At 48.0% G+C, this 22,689-nt stretch overlaps 1 protein-coding gene across 3 annotated transcripts in view; it reads right to left on the minus strand.

The window, feature by feature from the left end:
* Positions 1 to 16,726, minus strand: part of ADGB (androglobin) — a 633,675-nt gene extending 616,949 nt beyond the window's left edge. For all 3 annotated transcript variants that reach the window (XM_033939743.1, XM_033939744.1, XM_033939742.1), the window contains exon 1: positions 16,576 to 16,726. In XM_033939743.1, the coding sequence (XP_033795634.1) occupies positions 16,576 to 16,649 (74 nt within the window). In that variant the 5' untranslated portion in view covers positions 16,650 to 16,726. The remainder of the gene's footprint in view (positions 1 to 16,575) is intronic.
* Between the last annotated feature and the right edge of the window lie 5,963 nt (positions 16,727 to 22,689).

Raw genomic sequence — 22,689 nt, forward strand, 5'->3', positions numbered from 1 at the left:
TCTTAAAGCAGCTGGAGTATTGACGCTACTGTAAGAAAGTAATTTAGATTCGCGGCTACAGGGCAGGGAGGTTTGTCGGCCGGGCCTGTTGTTGGTCGGTCGGGGGAAGCGCCAAAAGGATAAGGGGACCTGACCGGCTGTGCACACTCCCGGGGCGGAACGCCCCCATCTTTCGTACGCCATTGCCTTCTCCCTACCTGCCCTGCCGCACACAGCTGACCGGAAATCTTCCCGATATCAGTGCTGACGTCAGAGGAAGGGAGGGCTTTGCTTAAGCCCTCCCTCCAACATCAGCGCTGACATCGGGAAGACCTCCGTGCGGCTGTGTGCTGCGGCAGGGCAGGTAAGGAGAAGGAGACTAGCCTCGCGGCTCGAGTGCGATCTAACCCCGCAGGAACCCCGCGACCCTCGGAGGCGTCCCCACGGGATCCCCGCGACCCTAGGGGGCGTCCCCACGGGATCCCTGCGACCCTAGGGGGCGTCCCCATGGGATCCCCGTGACCCAAAGGGGGAACCCGCAGGTCCCGCGGGATTCCCGTCATCCCCGTTCCCGTGCAGCTCTCTAGTTCCAACTACTGAAAAGTTATTTTTTATTATATAGGCTTACACCAAAAAGCATTACAATTCAACACATTACAAAGTCACAGCAGCAAATATCATGCAAATAATACAAACATAAACTGACATTTCACTATCCCCACACCAAACCTGTACATATGAAAACTAAACAGCCCCAAACCTTGTACACAAAGTGACTAGAACCCGCCTCCTCCCCCCCCCCCCAGCAATAAATAAACATAAATACAAAATCTTAGGTAAAACAAAACCTGAAACAAGCGTCAGGGAAGCCGAAGCAGCACCCCCTTCCACAGTAGATGCCACTGCTGTTCACTCCTCCTTTTTCTCTCTGCTTCTGCAATTTGGCACACTGCCCGCACCACATCCATCGCCACTGTGTCCGGTGCTAGCTGTCGCTGCCTCAGCGACATCTGGCAATGTGCCATCCAAATAAAATACTTCAGTATGGATAAAATAATAAAAAAAGTTTCACCATACACCTTCTTCCCCCCACCACCCCCATAAACCCAATCCGCATAACTCAGACTTTTAAACAAACCCACCTGAAACCCCAAATCCCTGGCCACCCTCCTCCCCACCTCAACTGAAAAGGGGCAAAAACACAAAAAATGTTCCATTGTTTCTAAACTCCCTGGCACTCCCCCCTTGAACACTCCCTCCAGCCACAGGTCTACACTTCAGATTTGCCTGGACATACATCTTGCCGTGCAGTGCCAGCCATGCCAAATCAAAGTACTTAGGGGTCAGGCGTGGCATCGCCACATAACGGAGTGCCTGCTATTGACGTATCCCCAGGCAATCCTTCAGCAGAGGTTCCACCGCGTAACACTGGTGCAGCACTCTTTCCGTCCATTTCTTCCTCCCCTCCACCACTTCATCCACCGTTACCCTCCAACTCCTAACTAAACGGGCCATGTTTGCCTGTCCCGGCATCCCTGCCAAAACCCCCACTACCCGCTTCTTCCCTATTTCCACTCCCCCCAACCAGTCTTTCCAAAGCACTGTATCCCACGTCTGAATACTTTCCACCCATGCCACCCTTTCCTGCCGTCCCCTCACCAACCCCCCCCCCCCCAAATGGAACTGGAGGAAGAGGGAGAAGAAAAAAAGAATGGGGTTCACCATCCCCAAGCCCCCTTGTTCTTTTGCCAAATACATTACCCCCCTCTTTACTGGATTTAAGCGGTTGCCCCAGAGGCACTGAAAAAAAAGACTGTACATCGTAGCGTGCAACCGCTGCGGGAGCAAACACACATAACTAAGGAATAGGAACAAAGGAACCAAATATACTTTCATTAGACGCACCCGTTCCAGAAATGTCAGCTTCCACTGCTTCTGCCGCCCTTCCTGGATTTTTCACTTCCAATTCTCCATTTGATATGCCTCATCCCCACTGAAGACAACCCCCAGCACCCTTACCCTCCCCTCTGGAGGCAAGAACCCACTTATACTCTCCACCTCCCATGCTGGATCCCCAAGTTTCAACAAATGACTCTTTTCCTGGTTAATGCATGCCCCTGTGGCTTCTGAATACTCTCCCAGTTTTTCCTCCATCCACCTAAACTCTCTCTTTGAAGACACAAACACAGAGATGTCATCGGCATATGCCACCACCCTGACCTTTGTGCCTTCCCCCATATCTATCCATGTTAAACCCTCACCCTTCTCCAGCCGCTGCAGCAATGGATCGATGGCAAACACATATAGCAATGGACTTAAGGGACATCCCTATCTCACCCCTTTCCCAATGGAGAAACTCTCCCCCCTCCACCAAGGGAAAGGTTGCTGCCTCCCTATAAAGAGTCTTCAACCCCTCCACAAACTGCACAAGAATCCCATACTTTGTAAGAACCCCCCACAAATATTCGTATGGCACCCTATCAAAGGCTGTGGCTTGGTCCAAACTAACTAGCACCCGCCCCCCTCCGGGCCCTCCGACCCCTCTCAACTGCCTCTCTTACTGTTACCGCTGCTTCTATTGCCCCTCTCCCCTGCACGCCACCTCTTCCAGTCTTGCGCACATCATCTTTGTTAAAATTTTCCTATCTGAATTAAGCAAAGAAATCGGCCTCCAATTTCCCACCCTTGACCCTTCCTTCCCTGACTTCGCAATCAAAACCAATACTGCCTCCCTCATGGACCTCGGCAGAACAGGCTGACAGCTAAGCTTCGTAAACAGCCGCACCAAGAAAGGTATCATCTGCTCACAAAATGTCTTAAAAAACTCGGCTGTCAACCCATCTGGACCGGGTGATTTCTCTCTGGTCAGGCCGGCTATCGCCCGTCTTACCTCCTCCACCCTCCATGGGCCATTCAGCGCTTCAGCCTGCTCCTCCGTTAACCCTCCCCCCACCCCGGGGTCCCTTCTATATATTCCTCCCACCCCTCCCTTTCCTCTTTCCCAATTGCAAAGAGCCCCCCAAAATGCTCTCCCACCACCCTCAATATTCCTTCTCGTGACACCTGCTCTAGCCCCTCATTGTCCCACAAACTCCCCACCTTCCACCGCCTGACCCTCTCTTTGCATGCCCTGAAAGGGTCTGGTGAGATGAAATGCCCATAGTCCCTTTCCCACACTAAGGACCTATATCTATCGTACTGTAGTGCTTCAATTTTTCTCTTGAGTACCTGAATCCCCTCCCCCTTTTCACCCCCTTCCAACCTCCAATTTAATTCTTTCCTCAGGGCTACCAGCCTCCCCTCCCTATTTTGTGATGCCCTCCTACTTATTTTCTTGAAAAAACCCTTAATCTTACCCTTCACAACCTCCCACCATCCCCCCAATGACCGGTATGCACTCACAGTAGACAGCTGGTCTGTCCAGAACTCTCTAAAGGCCTCCTGTACACTCTCCTCCTGGAGCCATGCATTGTTGAGCCTCCACAATAACCGGGTTCTTCCCCCCTACCTGTATGCTCACCAAAGCGTGATCTGTAAATTCAACATGCTGCACTTGGGGAGGGACCTAACAGTCTTCCCTCCTTACAAAAAGCCTGTCGAAACGATTACGGCATTTCCCCCTGCCAAACATAAACCCCCCTTGCTTCCCCAAAACTGTATAAATATCAACCAGCCCTGCCCCCTCCCCTACCTGTTTAAAAAATAATTCATCATATCCTAAAGAAAATTTCCTCCTTTCCCTATCCTCCTGCCTTACCACTGCCATTAAAATTCCCTCCCCACACTACCCTCCTGGCCATGTATAAATATGGTCTGATCCGGTAGATTAGAGCTTTACGCTCCCACTTCCTCTGAGGTCCGTAGATGTTCACCAACCTTACCTCCTCCCCTTCCACCCTTAAATCCAATATCTGCCCCCACCCCATGCATTTCCACTGCCCTGAAATTAAACAGAATTGCCATCCCCCCTTATGTCTCCTGGGCTAATACCCAGTACGACGGTCCCCATTTCCAGTCCCTTTTAGCTTTCCACAATAAACTTGGGGGGTCAACCCTTGTTTCTTGCAACATGATAACATCCAGTTTTTTGGAAGCCAGGAACTCATAAACCAGAAACCGCTTTCTCTCTGTCCGGAGACTAGCAACATTCAAAGTTGCAATATTCAAACCGGGACCCCCCCCATCATGAAACTAATTTAGATTTCTTCCCCCCCTTCTCTCCGCTCCCCTCTTCCATTCCCCTCTTCACCACTACCCCTGGTGGGACCGTCTCGCCCTCCGCCAGAATCAACTCTTCCTCAATTCCTTCCCTTTCCTTATCTTCCTCTTCCTTAATCTCATCCCTCCCCCATCAAAATGTCCCCCCCCATCTACTTCCATACCCTCCTTCCCATCCCCTCTGTATTTAGAAAAGCCTCTCCCCCATCCCCTTCCTCTCCCACTTTCTCAACCCGCAACCTTTCCAAAATCACCACCGGGTATTCCTGCTGCCCTCCCTCCCTCCCTCCCTGCTGCCTGTCCTCTTCTGGGACACCCCACCTCCATCCTCTTCTTCCTATGCCAATACACTAAACCTATTAGTATCCTCAACCCTATCCCCCCTTCTTTTCCTCTGGTGTTTCCCCGACCCTTGATAAAGCCTTACTCGGCGAAACGGGTCCCGTCGGGGCTTCACTAGCAACGGCAGAGTGTATTGGAAGCATCAGTGGTTCACATAAAAGATAAGTGCCGCTAAGCCATATATATATATATTTTTTGTTTTTGAGTCACGTATAACATATTGACCATAACAAAAAAGGTTTTAAATGCATAATTTATATATAAAAAACCAAAATAAAATATGAACACCCAATGAAAGAGAACTGCCCACCTGCCATTATACTAAACAGCACAGGAATCTGAGGGGTTCATATTAATTTAATACTCGACTTGGGAAAGTTGTTTAGCCAAGTCTTACAAGTTCTTTATAGTTGTGATAGGATCTCAGAGAAGGCCATTTTCACCTCCCTGACCTAAAGTTTTCTTCCGAGTGAGCAGAGTTGATCCTTCAGTTCTTCCCTGTCATACTTCCGTCCGCTCAGATCGTTTGTTCCCACGTGGATAAGCACAGCAGTGTCCTCTCCTTCTGCATTATCAATGATCCTGGTGATCCTGCTGGCAACATCCTTCACTCTTGCACCAGGCAGGCAGGTGACCAGTCTATCTTTTCTTCTTCCTGCGATGTGACTGTCCACATTGCGTATGATGGAATCTCCAACGATGATCCCTATCTTCTCTATCTGGGGATTCTTAGGGGGTCGTAGGTCCGTATCCCTGGTGTAGGACCTGACTTCCTCCTTCTGCGGTGCTTCTTCAGACGGGCTCCCATTTCCGCCAAGTGTGTGGTCATCCTCTATATCCGCTTTGGTCTTCTCGTCCATTGTAGTGGAGCCTCCTTCCATATCACCCGGGCCCTTTTCCTTGGTTGTTGGTCGGGCCCTTATCTCCAACCCTGGGGCCTCCACATGTTGCTGGTGGGCTTCCTCGATGAATCTCTCCAATTCCTCGATCACTTCGCTGGTACTGGACTCCCCTAGCAACTTCTCCTGCTTGCGGTTATCTTCTTTCATGGCGAGGAGTTCTTCTAGTTCCATCCAGCAGCCGGACTTGCTGTTTCAGGCTTTCCAGCTCCTTGCATCGACTGCAAACATATGCCCTAGTCCCCAAGGGGAGATAGTCATACATATTGCAGCCGGTGCAGAAGACTGGAAAGCTCATCTTCTGGCTTCCGTGGACGATCATCTCCTGTTCCTCTTCTGAATTGTCTGAGTTTTATGTGAACCTTCTGCCCCGGGCGGCTGTGTGCGTCCTGACTCCTGTTCGCTGTCCTTCTGTTAGTTGTGAATTGTTCTGGTGCTGCTGAGCTTTCTGCGGTGCTTGTTCTAGATGTGTGTTGTGTGGCTAGATAAAGAACAAAAAAAAAGATTGTAATTTACGTTTTTGGGGCTCTCTGTGAGTCAGCCTAACTTCCTGGCTCCTTCCTGCAGCTCCTTCGCAAAGGCGCTCTCGCTAAGACGAGCGCCTTTGCCGCTCGCCTTCGCTGCGCACCGAACAGCTGCGTGCCGTTGGCTCCCCTCCTTTTAAGGGGGAGTCCGGGTGCGCTACTGATGACGCGTTGGGGGTGGGAGGAGCTTCCTCTCACCGCTACCCCACGCTGTCCACTTCTTCTCTGCTTCCCCTCTCTTCCTCCGCCTCCTCCTGTTTTCTTCGCCGGTGCCTACTACCTCCTGCACCGGCCAAATGGATGCAGATGAAGCGCCCCCTTCAAAAACCTGGTCACATCTGGATAAGCAGTAAGCAAACTAGTGCCTTTGCTTGCTCGAAAACATGAAAGGCCTGCAACCCAATCTTTCAGGGAAGCCACTGAAAGACCTTTCCAGAAGGAACGACAGAACTATCGAAATGGGGGCCTTTTCAGGCTCCACCTGACAACCAGAGGCCACAGAGGGAACACATACAGGAGCTCGTGAACCAGCGTCTTTGCAGTGCTCTGAGCTGTTTCCTGTTGCGGTCCCGCCCCTCCTGACGTCAGAGTCAGGCTCGTGGTGGAGGAAACAGCTTAAAGCACAAAGACGCTGTAACCGCGATTTTCGGCTGCAGGCTCAAGCAATAAGGTAAATGGTTCGGGGATGCCAGAGGCAACACAGAGACCTTTCCAGGGGGGGGGGAAGTCCTTCGGGGAGGCCAGGAGGGAAGCTACACAGCAGCACTTCACGACTGACCCTCCCTCCTCACCCTCTAAAACAGTGCGGCAGCGGCCCGTCAGCAAGAGCAGCGCTGCCGCTCCTGCTTTAGGGGGCGAGGGGAGAGGGTCTGAATCGGGAAACCGATTTTTAAAAAATTTAAATCGATTCGAATCGATTCACCCGAAGTGAATCGGTGAACCGATTCGAATCGTGAATCGGGCAGCACTAATGGAGACGAAAAAAAGGAAAGATGCCAGACCTCCGGGGGAGGGAAGGGAAACAGAAGGGGAGGACAGAGATGGATGGTTAGCACGGAGAAAGAAGAAAACAGCAAATGGGCAGGAGACCCTGGCAAGCAAGTTATCAGAAGACAACCAGACCCTGGGACCAAAATGATTTGAATAATGACCAGACAACAAAAGGTAGAAAAAATAATTTGATTTTCTATTTTGTGATTACAATATGTCAGATTTGAAATGTGTATCCTGCCAGAGGTGGTGTTAGACCGCAAACGTGAGCTAGGATTTAACAGAGAGGAAAAATCTTTTTTGTTTGTTTATTTTGTTTATACCACAGCGTCAGTGTGGGTAGGAGAGGGCAAAGTAGGTGAAGAGGCTATAAAAGGGGTGAAGAGGCTATAAAATAAACCCACCAGGATGTTTGAAAAAAACACCCTCTTGGGCAGTAAAATCGAATTGAATCAAATCAAATTGAAATTTTTTTCCTGAATCGGACAGCACTAATTTATACAATAATATATCATAATCTTCTATGTCAAATGATGCAGTAAGGTTAAACTGCAAAAGAATAGCAGTTTTACCATATGCAAACAATGTCTTTCTCTCAGAGACCAGCACCAATACGACTGATTCAATAGAATACGGTCTAAAACCAAATGTGTGTAGATGGTGTAAACCTCCCAGTTCTATGCAGAGAGAGACCAGTATTCAGAAGTTCACTGCACAAACTGGTGATTGTGTCCAAAGATTTAGATTAATTTTTATTTGAGTAGTATCAAATTCAAAATGTGACTGAATGACTTGACACCATCTGTATAATAATGGAAAAGAGAATATTGGTTTAACTACTTGGGGCCTGGGCCCCTTCGCTTTGGGCTCATGCCCCCTCCAGAACTTCTGCACCCCTTTACTTTTGCTGACGGGGTGCCAAAACCCTGTCAGCCAAATGCAGTGCTGCCACTCCCCTCCTCCTTGCACTGCTTCTTTCCTGCAGAAGTCAGTGGATCACCACTCCAAATAATCTAATATAATAAAGCCCTAAGCGCGCATGCGCACTCCCACCTGCGTGCTCCCATTTTCCGTGCGCTGTAGGGACCCGCAGGTAGGAGTGCACAAGCACGCGGCGGCGCAGAGCTTGTCGGCCGTGGCGGCTCTTGCCGTCTGAAGGATAAAGCCAAGAAGCACAAAATCTATAAGGAGCACATCTGAAGATCTTATGAGAAGGCTGTAAGTTGCAGTATATAGTACTCCCTCCCTCTCTTCCTGTAAGTTTGTCGCCGCCGCTACCATCCTTCCCCAGAATCCACGCTCGCGGCAGCAGAAAGAAGAGGCCGTACAGCGCCGCATCTCCCGCGGCTTTGGAGTGTGAACTGGCCAGGGCGACGTCAGCGGGGGCCGGCCTGGAGCTGGAAGGGACTCCCTGCTCTCCACCTCTCAAGCTGCGGTGTCGGCTCCTCTCGCGAGCCTGCACCAGCGTCGGAGAAGGCTTCTGACGCTGGCGGGGATCGTGAGAGGAGCTGCCGCAGGCACTTTGAAACTTAAAAAAAAACCTTCGACCGCTGCAGGCCAGCCTGCGGGAAGGGAAGGGGGGGCCGAAAAAGAACAGGACTCCAGCCATTGGAACGCAGGCTACACCATGGGAAGGGAAGGGGAAGGGGCCGAACGGAGCAGGCCAGATCGTTAAGAGAAGGGAGGGGCCGAACGGAGCAAGACAGCTGGCGGTAAGAGAAGGGAATGGGGGTGGGGGAAAATGCTTCTACTGCTTCACAGGTACCTGGAGGGGAAGGGAAATACCGCCGCTGCTTCTACAAAGGAAAGTGGGGGGGAAGAAAAGGGAATGGGAGGGTGGGTGAAAATGCTGCTACTACTTCACAGGGACCTGGAGGGGAAGGGAAATACCACTGCTGCTTCTGCAAAGGAAAGTGGTGGGGGGGGAGGAGGGAAATGCTGTTGCAGCTGTACAGGGAAATGGGGTGAACATGTTGCTGCATAGGGAAAAGGAGGGAAATAATGACAGACAGACAGCGGGAGGGAGGGAGACAAAAAGAAAGGAAAAAAGACACAGGGGCAGGGAGAGGGACAGAAAGACAGACAGAGAAAGGTGGCCAGGGAGATTGACAGACACAGCGGGAGGGAGAGAGACAGAAAGACAGACAGACAGACAAAGGAGGCCAGGGAGAGAGACAGACAGAAATAAAGACAGACAGGGGACCAGGAGGGAGAGAGACAGAAAGAAAGGAAGAAAGAGATAGGAGCAGGGAGAGAGGCATAAGTAAACAAAGACAGACAGGCATATAGTCTAGCACCCGTTAATGTAACGGGCTTAAACACTAGTAAAAAGTAAAATGATTTATGTTGATTCAAAATAATCTTCTCCAAGATGGATGTTTCCATCATTAGGATGGATTGTTTTGAGTCCACTTACTGAAAGTGCATCCTTGTAAACATATCTTCCTTCAAGCTACAGACCAGTGGCAAATATACCATAGGTTGTCCATCTAGCAGGAAGGCACCAGAAGCACATTGCTCCAACTAGAAGCGAAACTACTGTTCGCTTGGACAGAAAAACACCTGCTGGCCATCATGGAGACACACATAGCCAGAATGGACAATGTGAAAGTGTACTACCTCAGCAGACAGACGTTGGACCCGAGAGAATGGTCATTGGTCCTGTGGTATTGCAAGACATTACAGGACTTTGGAGGCATCCGACGTTCGATCTGATGGCAATGGCATGCAACTCGAAAGCACCTTGGTTTTTCAACCGAATTTACTAAAATGGAAGGGCAGGGTTGGATGCCCTGGTGTAACCATGGCTGAAGTCCAGACTGTTATATGTGTTTCCTCCATGGCTCCTGATAGGCTGGCTGGTCCATCGTATAGCATCTCACTCAGGGAGGGTGATCCTCATAGAGGTCTATCAGAGACAGAAACTACAAGTGGCACGGACACGGACCTCAGATTTTTAAGGACGTGCGGTTTTAGATCCGCGAGGTCTGTCAGGTCTGTGTTTTACCCCTTCCCCTGGTGTTAGACAGCAAGCATGAGCTAGGATCTAACAAAGAAAGGAAAAGCCTTTTTTGATTGTTTATTTTGTTTACACCACAGCACCAGAAAGGGCAAAGGGGGATGTGGTGGGTGGAAAGGCTACAAAATAAACCCACCAGGATGTTTGAAAACAAACAAACCAAAAAAACCCCACACACAAAGCAACCACCTGATTGGGCAGGAAAAGCAAATCAAATCAAATCAAATCGAAAAGTCAATTCAATAGGCCAAATTGAATCGAATCAATTTTTTTTCCTTGAATTGGTTATTAATGGCCAGGTGCATAGAAGGAACCACATGTATTTGCTTTTGCATTTGTTTGTTCTTGGTGGTGGAGAGTTTTTCCTCTGACTGTATTTAATCATTCATTACTCAATTAATAAAAAAGATCTTCAGTTAAAAATAATTCTTTTTGCAGTCAGAAATTAAATAAAACAACTTCCGGTGACGTCACGACCCAAGATGGAGGGTTAGGGACTTTGCTCTGACTCTCCCTGCTACAGTGCAAAACTTTCCCGTTGCGGGACGCTGAATTCAGAGCGCCCGAGGTTGGACGAGTGTGGGGGAAACCCGGGGCACTTGAGGGATGCCGACCAAAAAGCGAGTGGAGTCCGGCAGATCGACGGAGCATGGCGGTGAGCAGGGAGGCCTACGCCACGTGCGCGGGACCTCGGGCATGTCCACGCGCGAGTCGGGAGACAGCGCGTCGGAAGAGGAATCAGAGCGCGGTGCTTCCCCGAGGCTACGGCGAGCAGGGTCGGCGGCGGCGGTTACAAAAGCCGACCTGAAACTGTGGGCCACTGAAATTAAAGAGGAGGTGGCGGCTGTAAAAGGCAAAATTAAAGAGGCCGTAAAGGAGATCAGGCAGGACTTTGCAGACTTGCTGGGCAGAGTGGAGGACACTGAAAAGCGCTTGGGGGAGCAAGAGGAGTCGGTTCAGGGACTCTCAACCCAGGTGAAGGCAGTCCAAAAAGATCTTCTGGACTGTTGTGCTCAAGTGGAGGACCTGGAAAATAGATCCCGAAGGAATAATGTCCGGATCCGGGGAGTTCCAGAAACAGCTGAGTATGGGGACGCTGTGGCTGTGGTGCAGGAGCTCAGCCGGTTCCTGCTGGCGGATGGTGGGGCCCCTGACGACACTACTAGGAGCCTGAGAGTAGATAGGGCGCACCGAACCCTGGGTCCGAAGACTGGGGATTACCCGAGAGATATTATTGCTTGCATCCACCACTTCCCCGATAAGGATCGTCTGGTGAAGAAAGCTAGAGACTTGGGCGTTATCTCTTGGAAGAATTTGAAAGTGGAGATATTTCAGGATCTCTCGAGTATCACTTTGCAGAAGAGGAGGGAGTTTCGCCCGTTGCTGGACGTGATGAAGCAGAATAACTTGAGATATAGATGGCTGTTCCCGTTTGGGCTGCTGGTTACTTTCAATGGAGTGCATAAGCGGGTGACGACCGTGGCGGAGCTGCAGGCGGTGCTTCTGAAGGAGGGCCTGGTGAAAATGGGAGATTCTGTTTTGAGCAAAGTGGCGGCGCAGAAGTTGGAGCGGTATCAGTGGAAAGCGGTGCCCCAGAGACGGAGAGGACGGCAGAGCGCTCGACAGGAGGGAGGAACAGACGAGCAGAGGGCAGCTGCGGCCCCGGACACCTGAGCGGCTGGCTGAGGGCGGATGCGCTTAGCCGTTACTGGGTCTTGGACTCTGATGCTGAACTAGTGGTGACTTTGGGAGTGTGACTGGGCATGTATGGGGGATGGTATGGGGAGTGCTTGGGGGGGGGACATGTTGAGTATGAGTGTGGATGTGGGGACGGGAGGTATCACAAAGGTGAAATGGGGGGGTGGTGAAGTCACTTGAAGTCTTGGAGGGAGTGGGGAGAATGGGAGTGTGGGTTTGGTGGGGAGGGGGGCGGGGAGAGTTGGGGAGATGGGGGGACGATGGAGGGAGGGTGGGACTGGGAGGGGGGGGACTGAGTTACGAAGATAGAAGGTGGGGGGAGGTGCAGGGGTGATGGGGGTGCTGTCTTTAGTGGGGGATGGGGGGGATAATGTGCTTAGATTGGGCAGTTTGAATGTTAAGGGGCTTAACATGCCACGTAAACGGCAATTGTTGTTGAAAGAGGTTAAGCGCCTACGTTTTGATATTTGTTTTATTCAAGAAACTCATTTTGTAAAAGCTGGGGAAAAGCTGGTACAGTTTCGGGAGTATCCTATGAGGGTATGGGCTTCCAATAGGGTGGAGCGGAAAAAGGCGGGGGTGGGGATTTTGTTCTCCCATAGGTTGCGGGTGGTCCCAGACAGGGAATGGAGGGATGAAGGTGGGAGGTGGCTTATCTGGACTGGTACTGTTGATGGAACTCGGGTAACGTTGGTTAATTTGTATGCACCTAATTCTCAACAGGGTCACTTTTTTGACCTCCTCCTGTCTAAAATTTTGGTGGTTAAGGTGGGGCCTGTGGTGGTGGGGGGGGATTTTAATTTGGTTCTTAACCCAGAGTGGGATTCCACGGGCAAGGGGGGTGATAAACTTAAGAGGGATAGAAAATGTCTGGAGAAATTTCTGGAAGTCCTTAATGTGGAGGATGGGTGGCGGGTTCAACATTGGATGGGGCGGGACTACACGTTCTACTCCCCTGTGCATGAGGTATACACTCGCATTGATCTGCTATGTGTGGATAAAGGGTGGGGGGTAGAGTGATAGATACCAAGATTGATACCATTGGATGGTCAGACCATGCCCCGCTCTGGGTGGATCTGAAATGGGGAGGTCCTCGGGGGGGAGATACGTATTGGAGACTGAACGATGCCCTGCTGGGAGATCCGAAAATAGTGCAAAAGTTGGAAACGGGGATTTATGATTTCTTAGAGTTTAACAATGTGGATCAGTTCTCCCCCATGACGATCTGGGAAAGTTTAAAAGGGGTGTTAAGGGGGGAATTGATATCTATAGCTGCCTATAAGAAAAAGTCCCGGCAGCAGGAGGAATTGCAGCTCCGGGAGACGCTACGCACTTTGGTGGATCAACATAAGAGGGGACAGGGGGGCCCGCAGTTGAGGCTTCGGCTTCAGGAAACCCGAATGGTCCTGGGGAAGTTGGAAGATGAGGTGATTAAGTTTAATCTTGAGAAGCTGAGGCTTAAATATTTTGAATCAGGAAATCGGGCTAGCAAACTTTTGGCTCAAAGGGTCAAATTGAAGCAGTCTAGGAGTAATATTTTGGCTATTAAGGAGCGTGACGGCACGGTAATTACTGACGAGGTAGGCATTCAGCGGCGGTTTCGGGAGTTTTACCAGGAGCTTTATACCCCAGAGCTTAAGGGCTCGGAGGTAGAGAGCCAAGCATATTTGAGGGATTTGGGGTTGCCTACCCTATCTAGCTCGGATGCACTGGGGCTGGAGGGGGATATCACGGTGGAGGAGGTGCTACATGTTATTAGACATTTGAAGCCGGGAAAGTCCCCCGGACTAGACGGGTTTACAGGGCTGTTCTATAAGAAACTTTCTTCATTGGTTGCACCCTTACTAACTAGATTATTTAATTCTCTGAAAGAGGGAGAGCGTTTGTCTTTCTATATGCGCTTGGCAGGGATTACGATACTTCCTAAGCCAGGGAAAGATGTGTCTTTGTGTGGCAGTTATAGACCTATCTCTCTATTAGGAATAGATACAAAAATCCTGGCCCGTATTCTGGCCGATAGGATGGCGACTCATATGCCGGACCTGATCCACCCGAATCAGGTGGGGTTTATTGGGGGGCGTCAGGCGGCTGATGGTGTTAGGCGGGTGCTGAACTTGGTGTGGGCGGCTCGTAGATCAGGATCTCCGTGGGTGGCGGTGGCGGTGGATGCCGAAAAGGCGTTCGACCGGGTGGATTGGACGTTTATGGAGGCGGTTCTACGCCAGATGGGATTCGGGTCGCGTTTTATTTCTTGGATTCTTACGCTTTACCACAACCCGATGGCTTGTGTCAAAGTTAATGGGGTCTATTCCAAGCCCTTTGAATTGCACCGAGGGACGAGGCAGGGGTGCCCGCTTTCTCCGCTGTTGTTTGCTTTGGTGATCGAGCCTTTGGCTCAGAGTATCCGTCTGTCTAGGCTTGTGAAAGGGGTGCGGGTGCAGGGGGAGGAACATAAATTGTCCCTCTTCGCGGATGATATTTTGGCCATAGTGGAGGGGTCGGAGAGGTCGCTTCTGGCTTTGCGGGATTTGATGCGAGATTATGGGCGGATTTCAGGCTTTAAAGCTAATTTGTCTAAAACAGAGATCTTGAATATTTCAGTACCAGCGGCGGAGGCCCTGGAACTGCAAAAGGGGGTACCCTTCCGGTGGGTGACGGGCCCTATTAAATACCTGGGGATATGGCTTGGGGTGGAGTGGGATACCCTGTTCCGCCTTAACTATCTCCCTTTGGGAGAGACATTGCGACGGGATCTTGATAGATGGGACCCTCTGTACCTTTCCTGGATGGGCAGAATGGAGGTGATACGTATGATGGTCCTGCCCAGATTTCTTTACCTCTTTCAAGTGCTTCCGGTTGAAGTCCCTAAAGCCTATTTTATTCGCTGGCATAGGACGCTTTTGCAGTTTATATGGAGGGGTAGGCGTCCTCGGGTTGCGAGATATGCCATGTTCAAATTTAAGGAGGAGGGGGGACTGGGATTACCCAATTTGGAACTCTACTATAGGGCGGCGCAGCTTAGGGCGGTTGTGGACTGGCATGCGAACCCGGCTAAATTGTGGGTTCAGGTGGAATTGGGCCTATTGGGGGATCCTAGGGGTATACCGGCTATGTCTTACCTACCGTGGGTGGGCTTGCGGGAGACGGATATTGCTGCTATCTCTAACCCTTTTATACGATGGACGCTTCGGATCTGGAAGGGGGCATGTAGAAAACTGGTGGGTAAGATACGGGGTCTCCATTTTTTGCCTATTCGGTATGCGGAGGATTTTGTTCCGGGTAGGGAGGGTGGAGTCTTTTGTAGATGGGAGCGAGGTGGGCTGAGATGGTTTGGCCAGCTATTGGAGGGGGAGCGTATTCGTGGGTTTCCTGAGGTCCAGGCCTCTTTCCATTTGGAGCAGCGTGATATATTCCCCTATCTACAGGTGAAGGATTATGTTATGCGCTTTAAAGCGGGGGACCCTACAGCATATAAGCGCTCGAGGTTTGAGTTAATGTTGGGGGACCCAGTGCGTCGGGGCTGCATTTCTCAATTATATCGCTTACTGCTGGCTGACCCGGATCGGAAGACTTCCTATATGCGGGCTTGGGAGGTAGATTTGGGGATTACCTATACGACTGAGGAATGGGAACAAATAGCATTGCGCATACATCATGTGGCGGTGGCTCCACAATTGGTTGAAAATGCGCTTAAGCTCCTAGTGAGATGGTATGTTACTCCTGTGGTGCTTGCGAAGATGAATGCCTCATGCACGGGGGACTGTTGGAGAGGGTGTGGTCTGAGGGGTACATTCTTGCATATGTGGTGGGAGTGTCCTCGTCTTGTGGACTATTGGACCCAGGTGTTCAGTTATGTGGGGTGTCTCTTGCAATGTCAATTACCGTTTGGAGCGGGGGCGGCTTTGCTGGGGGTACTCCCTGGGACAGTGGAGGCCACGCAGGACAGGTTGGCTAGACTGGCTTTTACAGCTGCTAGACTTGTACTGGCATCTCTTTGGAAGAGCCACACGATACCTACGGTGGCGATGATGCGAGTGAAATTGGGATGGGTGTGTGAGAAATTTAGGCTCTCTGCTCTACTTACGCGCCAAAGGCAACAATTTGAGGACCTATGGGGAAGGTTCCTAGAGATGGAGGGAAAATCTGAGTAATTTGTATTGCAATCTTAGAAGGTGCTTTTCCGAAGTGGGGCATCCATTGCCGAGTTTTCATTTTAGGATTATGTCCTGTTACTTCTTCCTTTCTGTTATTTCATGTGTGGGGGGGGTTATAGATGTTACTGGGGGATGAGTAATTCAGAGGGTCGTGGGGGGGGGCGGGGGGGGGAAGGGGTGGGGTGGGATGGGAAGGGGACATGTTGTGTGGGGGGGAGGGGGGTATATCAATGTATACACTGTATTCCTGATTGTGTGGTTTTGCCAACATGGTACACGTTGTACATGTCTCGCAGTGTTTAAATAAAGAGTTACAAAAAGAAATTAAATAAAACAGGCCTCTCCCACAGCCTCAGTAAGTACAACCCCCCAAAAAACAACAACAACCCAACCCATGAATACAAGGGTGGGGGGGGGGATAAGAAATGGGTATATACTGGGTTTAACAAACTCAAATATAATAAAAAAAAATTACAAATGATCATGGATAATATGCTGCTAAGCAGCAGCTACTTTAGAAGAAAGAAAGAAAGAAAGAAAGAAAGAAATACATGCATACATACATACATACCGAAATTAAAGAACAATAATGTTTCAGCTAAAGTGAGACAGACAAAAAAACACTCATCAACTAGTTTGGCCACTCAGAGTCCTACCATTCTCGACCATAGTAACTCTCTCATGTCACCGAGAGGCCTATTATGACGTAATCAGGTGTTTACGTCACAAATCCTAACGCCCACCCTTCTTACTCTTTAGCGGCCGAATGTTGTGATGAGTTCCCGCGGTGCGCGGAATCTTTCTTTCTGAGTTGTTTAGAGGACATGATGGTCCTGACAGAGAGCCGGCCCAGGCGCGCTCTCGGAGAGCCCACAGCAATGGGGCAACTCGCCTCTGATTCTTCACAACACCCACACGGCTGCCCTACCCTGCCCCAGCAGCGGTTGGCTCTGAAGAAGCGCGTGCAGCGTCCTCCAACGTTGCTAAGAAACACAGCGATGTATCAGGCTGCAGCCTGCTGCGGTCTTAGTGCTCTCAGGTTTCGCTCGTAGAGTCTGCAAGATGGGTTTGCTGTGCAGTGAGTACCTAATAAATATGGTTAAAAACCAGGATTTCCATGATCCTCAGGATCTCGGACAGACCACCTTAAGAATGGAATGCTATTCTTTTATGACAGCCTGCTGCTGTCTTTCAGTGGGGAAGCCCCATGCTCTTTCACCCTTCTCTGTAAAGTCCCACCCGCTATGATGCAGTACAGTAAAACCTTGGATTAAAGTTACTTGGTTTGCAAGTGTTTTAAGCAAAACATTTGATTCAATTTTAACTTGATATATTTATTTATTTATTCGATTTTTTTAGCCCGTCCTCCCAAAAGAGCCCAGAACGGGTTACAATGAATATATTGGTGCATTAAAATTATAAGTAAGATAGGTACTTAGAAATTCCTTTACTGTCCCGAAGGCTCACAATCTAACTAAAGTTCCAGGAAAAATGACAATTAGAAGAGTAATAAAGAAAGAAAATAGAGATAGAGGAGAAAATAAACATACTAATAAGATTGCAATGATCTAAAGGAATTTGAAAGGTTAAAAAGAGGGGATATACAAGCAATGTCTTGCAATACAAGTACATCACAGGGCCAGATTAACCAAAAGGCCCAGTAGGCATGTGCCTGGGGCCTGAAATGGTCAGGGGGGGGGGGGCCTGATTTAGGTTCCACCCCGACCTCCCATCGACAGAAAGTAATACAAACGAGCAATGCGGGTAAGAAAGGCAAGGGGAACTGTAATATTGCAAGCAGTGCTGCTTGCCCAAAGCTTCCCTCTGACGCAGCTTCCTGTTTCCGCCTGGGCTTGTCAGAGGGAAGCTTTGGGCAAGCAGCAGCTTGCAATATTACAGTTCCCCTTGCCTTTCTTACCCGCATTGCTCGTTTGTATTACTTTCCGTCGATGGGGGTGGGGGCCGCATTGCCGATCGAAGCTGGGGGGGGGGGCATCGCCGTTCTAAAATTTAAAAAATGGGAGTGAAAAGTGAGTGGTAAGATGTGCCTGAGGTGGAGGGAGAGAGAGAAGGGGGGCAAGGCAGGACAGGGCAGATGATGGAAGTGGGGAGCAGGGCAGATGATGGAAGTGGGAAGAAAGGGGCAGGACAGGATTAATTCATTGAGGTCCCCTAGGCACACAAGTGAGAAGAAAGGAGACGGAAGGGAGCAGGACAGATGATGGAAGTAGGGCAAACTTGTGCCCAGCCCTCACCTCCTCACCACTGCTACTGCTTTTCCACATGCTGGATGGGGGGGAAGAAGATAGAGTTAGTGAGATAGTGAAGGGGTGAAGGAAAGATGTGGCAAGCTGTGAGTAGACACAGTGAAAAGAGGGAAACTGAGGGCTGAATAGTAAGAAAGAATTTAGTTTAGACAGAGGCAGACAATAGGGAAGAAAGACCAGAGAACAAAAGGAAAGGGAAGAGAGAGATGCCAAAGAATGGGGAAGGACACAGATATCACATCCCAGTGAAGGAAATTAGAAGAGAGATGATAAAAAACACAGGGGGGGAGGGAAGGAGAGATGGAGGGAGAGAGATGCCAGACCATGAGGGGAACAGAGGGAAGGTAATGGATGCCAGACCAAGGGGGGCAGGAGCAGAGATGGCAGAGGGAGACAAACATTTTCTGGAAGGAGCAGACAGTGGATGGAAGGAAGAGAATGATGAGAAGATGAGGAAAGCAGAAACCAGACAACAAAGGTAGAAAAAAATTTCTATTTGTTTTATTTATTTATTTTTGCTTTAGGATAAGGTATTATTGTAGCTGTGTTGATAATTGTTTATTAATGGAAAATGGAAATAAGATGATACTGTTTATTGAACTAATTTTAATACTTTTTTTTTTTTTTTTTTTACAAATTCAGAGACCATAACTCCTTTCCTCAGGTCAGGACAGGGATTCTGTAACAGCAGTATAGTTTACTGATCTGAAGAAAGAGGTTTAACCTCTGAAAGCTAAGAAAAAAATGTATTAGTCCAATAAAATGATGGGCACTAAATTTTCTTCCCGCTATGCCCCATGCCTCCTATCCAGATGCAAAATATAAATTGATGGGCTTCCCAAAGCCCTGCCAGCTGACGATCTCTTCCTCTTGGAAGGAAGGGGAGTTTTGGTCAGAGATGTTTGGAGGTTGTATAGAAGAAAAACTGTACACTGGCACTGGTATGGCAATCTTTATTTCTTTTGAATTTTAAAATAAAAGAAATAAAGAAGTAAATACATGGAGCAGGCCATTGTGGGTGGGGCAGGGCAGGGGGCCCAGTGTACTTGTGTGCCCAGGGGACCTCAATGAATTAATCCTGCCCTGCATACACTATACACACATCACAACTGAGCGGATGGTTCTTTTCTCTGACACTGCAATAGTGTAGTGACTGTTCTAAATGAGCAAAGTCTTGAAATACAAGTATCACATCATCACAACTGAGCCAATGGTTCTTCTCTCTCTGATGCTGCGGGAGGGTAGTGACTATTCTAAATAAGCGAGGTCTTGCAATCAGTGGTGTACCTAGTGTATGTGGCACCCAGCGCCCATCATTTTTTGACATCCCCCCCCCCCATGTAAAAAAATATTTTTTGTAATAACCATGAAAAATAAATGGTCATAATAGAAACAGACACTGAAAATTTTCTTTTATTGAACCTTATATATGTAACCATTATTCCAAACATAACATAAATTATGTCTGAATTGTCATGACATCAGAAGTACATATGGAGTAGTTGCAGGTGATGCTTGGGACAGTTCTGATTGTGTTAGTTCGGTTTTATGTGTTTTTTGAATAGAAGGGTTTTAATTTATTTTTTGAAGGTTTTGTAGTTTGTGGTCGAGGTCAATAGGTTGTAGAGTTGGGGGTCGAGTGTTAGGAGGTTGTCGAACAGTTTTTTTTCTTTTGACGATTTTAGTTGGAGGGTGTGTGAATGATGCGTGAGTTCTCCTATGTCTGGTTGAGGTGGATTGAATTATTTAGCTGAAGAACTAAGTTACCCCCCCCCCCATTCCACACACATTAATTCTCTTCCATTTTTGTTCCCATTCTAAAAAACACTGATAAGTTCCCAGAAAAAAAATACATTAAAATAAGAAGTGAAAACAGATAAGAACATAACATAAGAATAGCCTAACTGGGTCAGACCAATGGTCCATCATGCCCAGTAGCCCATTCTCATGGTAACCAATCCAGGTCACTAGTACCTGGTCAAAACCCAAAGAGTAGCAACATTCCATGCTACCGATCCAGGGCAAGCAGACACTTCCCCCTTGTCTTAATAACAGACTATGAACTTTTCCTCCAAGAATTTGTCCAAACCTTTCTTAAAATCAGCAACGCTATCTGCTTTTTACCATAACTTCTGGCCACTTCATTTTTAAGCTTAGATCTTTCCTTCAAACAGAGACCTTGTTAGATGTCAAATACAGAAAGAACAAGGTAACTTCACAGGGACTTAGCTGTGCAGGAAATGTGAATCTCCTCATATATTACATTACATTCCATTCCATTACGGATTTCTTTTTAAGTTCCATCTTTTTATTGTATATTTCAAAAATAAAACAGAAATAAAACCATAACTTGAACAAATGTAATCATCAATAGCAAAAATTACAATTGAGACCATCTGAATTTAACTAGCAGTGAATATCAAAATTATGAACAAGTTCACACATTTACTATCGTCGGTGAGAGGTCAAAAAGGTAAGTATACACAATGTGTAAGGCTGTGAAGGCTTAATCGAGCTAATTTATAACTCTATATCGAGCAATAATCTATAACAGGAGTCCATATTTTCAAGAAAGTCGGTAGAGAGTTAGTTTTTTCCGCAGCAACCTTTTCAAACTTGGCATATAGGCACACTGAGTTCCACCAGTGGGCATAGGAGAGAAGTGAAAAGTCTTTCCAGGAGGATAATATAGATTTAAAAGCAATGAGAATCAGACAGGCAAACAATCTAGTTTCATATTTGTCTAACTGAGATACGAGAGCGGGGGCACCGTATATAACAACCTTATAAGAGATGGGATCAGAAATGTGTAGGATCTTACATATGGTGAGCCATATCATGTTCCAGAAATGTTGTAGAAAGGAACAATGAAATATCATATGAGCATATGTGCCAGTATGTGTAGTACAAGACCAACATTTATCAGAAATAGATACATTAATTTTGTGCAGTTTAGCAGGGGTCCAGTACACTCTATGGTATAGAAAAAGAGTTAGCTGAGACATAGCTGAAGATTTCATCGCTTTAAAAGATATCCTCCATATATCCTCCCATTCCGGGACTAGGTCTGGATGTTGAACGTCACTGGCCCAGATCTCATAAAGTACCGTTGGTGATGTAAATTTCTTATTATGTAAAATTTTATACCACCGCGATGCTTGGCCTGGGAGAGATTGTAATTGGGTCACCCATTGTAATATAGTAGGCTGATCATTGGAAAGTTCTTTGTGTTTAAGATACGTATTTAGACAATGCATTAACTGTAACCACTGAAAGTAATGAGTTGAGGACAAACCGAATTTCTGGATCAGTTGGTTGAAGGGTACGAAACCATCATTGTCTCTCAAATGTTGAATGGACCATATTCCCAGCCTGCGCCAGGACTGCCATTCTATGTATTGGCCCTGAATCTTCAAGTGTGGGTTTCGCCAAATAGGTGAAGCCATGGTTTCACTCCAAGAAAGGGGAGCTTGATCATCCACTGTTTGTAGTGCAATCCTAGTAGCATTAATGACAGGGTTTCCTTTAATCTTATGATCCGGTTGTAGAAATGGTAAGTATTTTAGATGCTGTTCTCCAAAAAGTTTGCGTTCTAGGGTAAGCCAAATTGAAGGATGTTCTTCTATGGTGGTAGACAACCACTGGGAGCCCTGTCTACAAATGAAAGCCAAGTGATAATAATAGAGGTCAGGGAAGTTGACTCCACCTCCGTCCTTGTGGCATTTTAGCTTTTTCAGAGCTATCCGTGGTGTCTTCTTGTTCCATAAATATTGGGACAAAAGTGATTCGAATTTTTTATAGGATGCCGCCGGCAGGAGAGCAGGTATCATTGATAATATGTAGGTAATTTTCGGAATCAGTATCATTTTTAGAGAGTCCAACCGACCCCACCATGATAGTTTTAATGGTGACCATCTAGAAGTAGTGGAGTTGATGATCTGGAGTATCAAAGATGTATTCAAAACCAAGGTTTCTTCCATTGAGTCACCAAAATATATCCCTAAGTATTTGAGTTTATCCGGAGCATATTTTAGATTCAACTGCTTGATAATATCTCCACATGGCTTACCCGTTAGTGGCATGACTTCTGTCTTGGTTCTATTCAGCTTGTATCCAGATATCTTCGAATAGGCATCTATATTATTGATAATAGAGGGTAATGAAGATAAAGAGGCATATAGCTGAACGTCATCTGCGTATGCCGTCATTTTAACATGTATATCATCAATGCAGAGTCCCTGAATCATTGGATCAGACCTCAGAGTAAGAAGTAAAGGTTCCAGCGCTAGGTTGAATAGCAGAGGCGATAATGGGCAGCCCTGTCTTGTTCCTCTAGTTGGCATGAATGATTCCGAGAAGACATTATTGATGCGAAGGCGAGTGGAGGGATTAGAGTATAGGACCTTGATCATTTTGATGAAGTCCTTGGAAAAGCCGAACCATAGTAGTGTTTGAAATAGAAAAGGCCACTCCACTCTGTCGAAAGCCTTTTCAGCGTCGAGAGACATTGTGATTCCATCAGGTAAGTATGTTGGAGCCAGTGAGAGTACGTGAGCAAAGAGTCTTGTGTTGTCACTGGAGAGTCTTCCCTTCAGGAAA

Source organism: Geotrypetes seraphini, chromosome 3 (assembly GCF_902459505.1).
Source record: "Geotrypetes seraphini chromosome 3, aGeoSer1.1, whole genome shotgun sequence".
Classification (NCBI taxonomy): domain Eukaryota; kingdom Metazoa; phylum Chordata; class Amphibia; order Gymnophiona; family Dermophiidae; genus Geotrypetes; species Geotrypetes seraphini.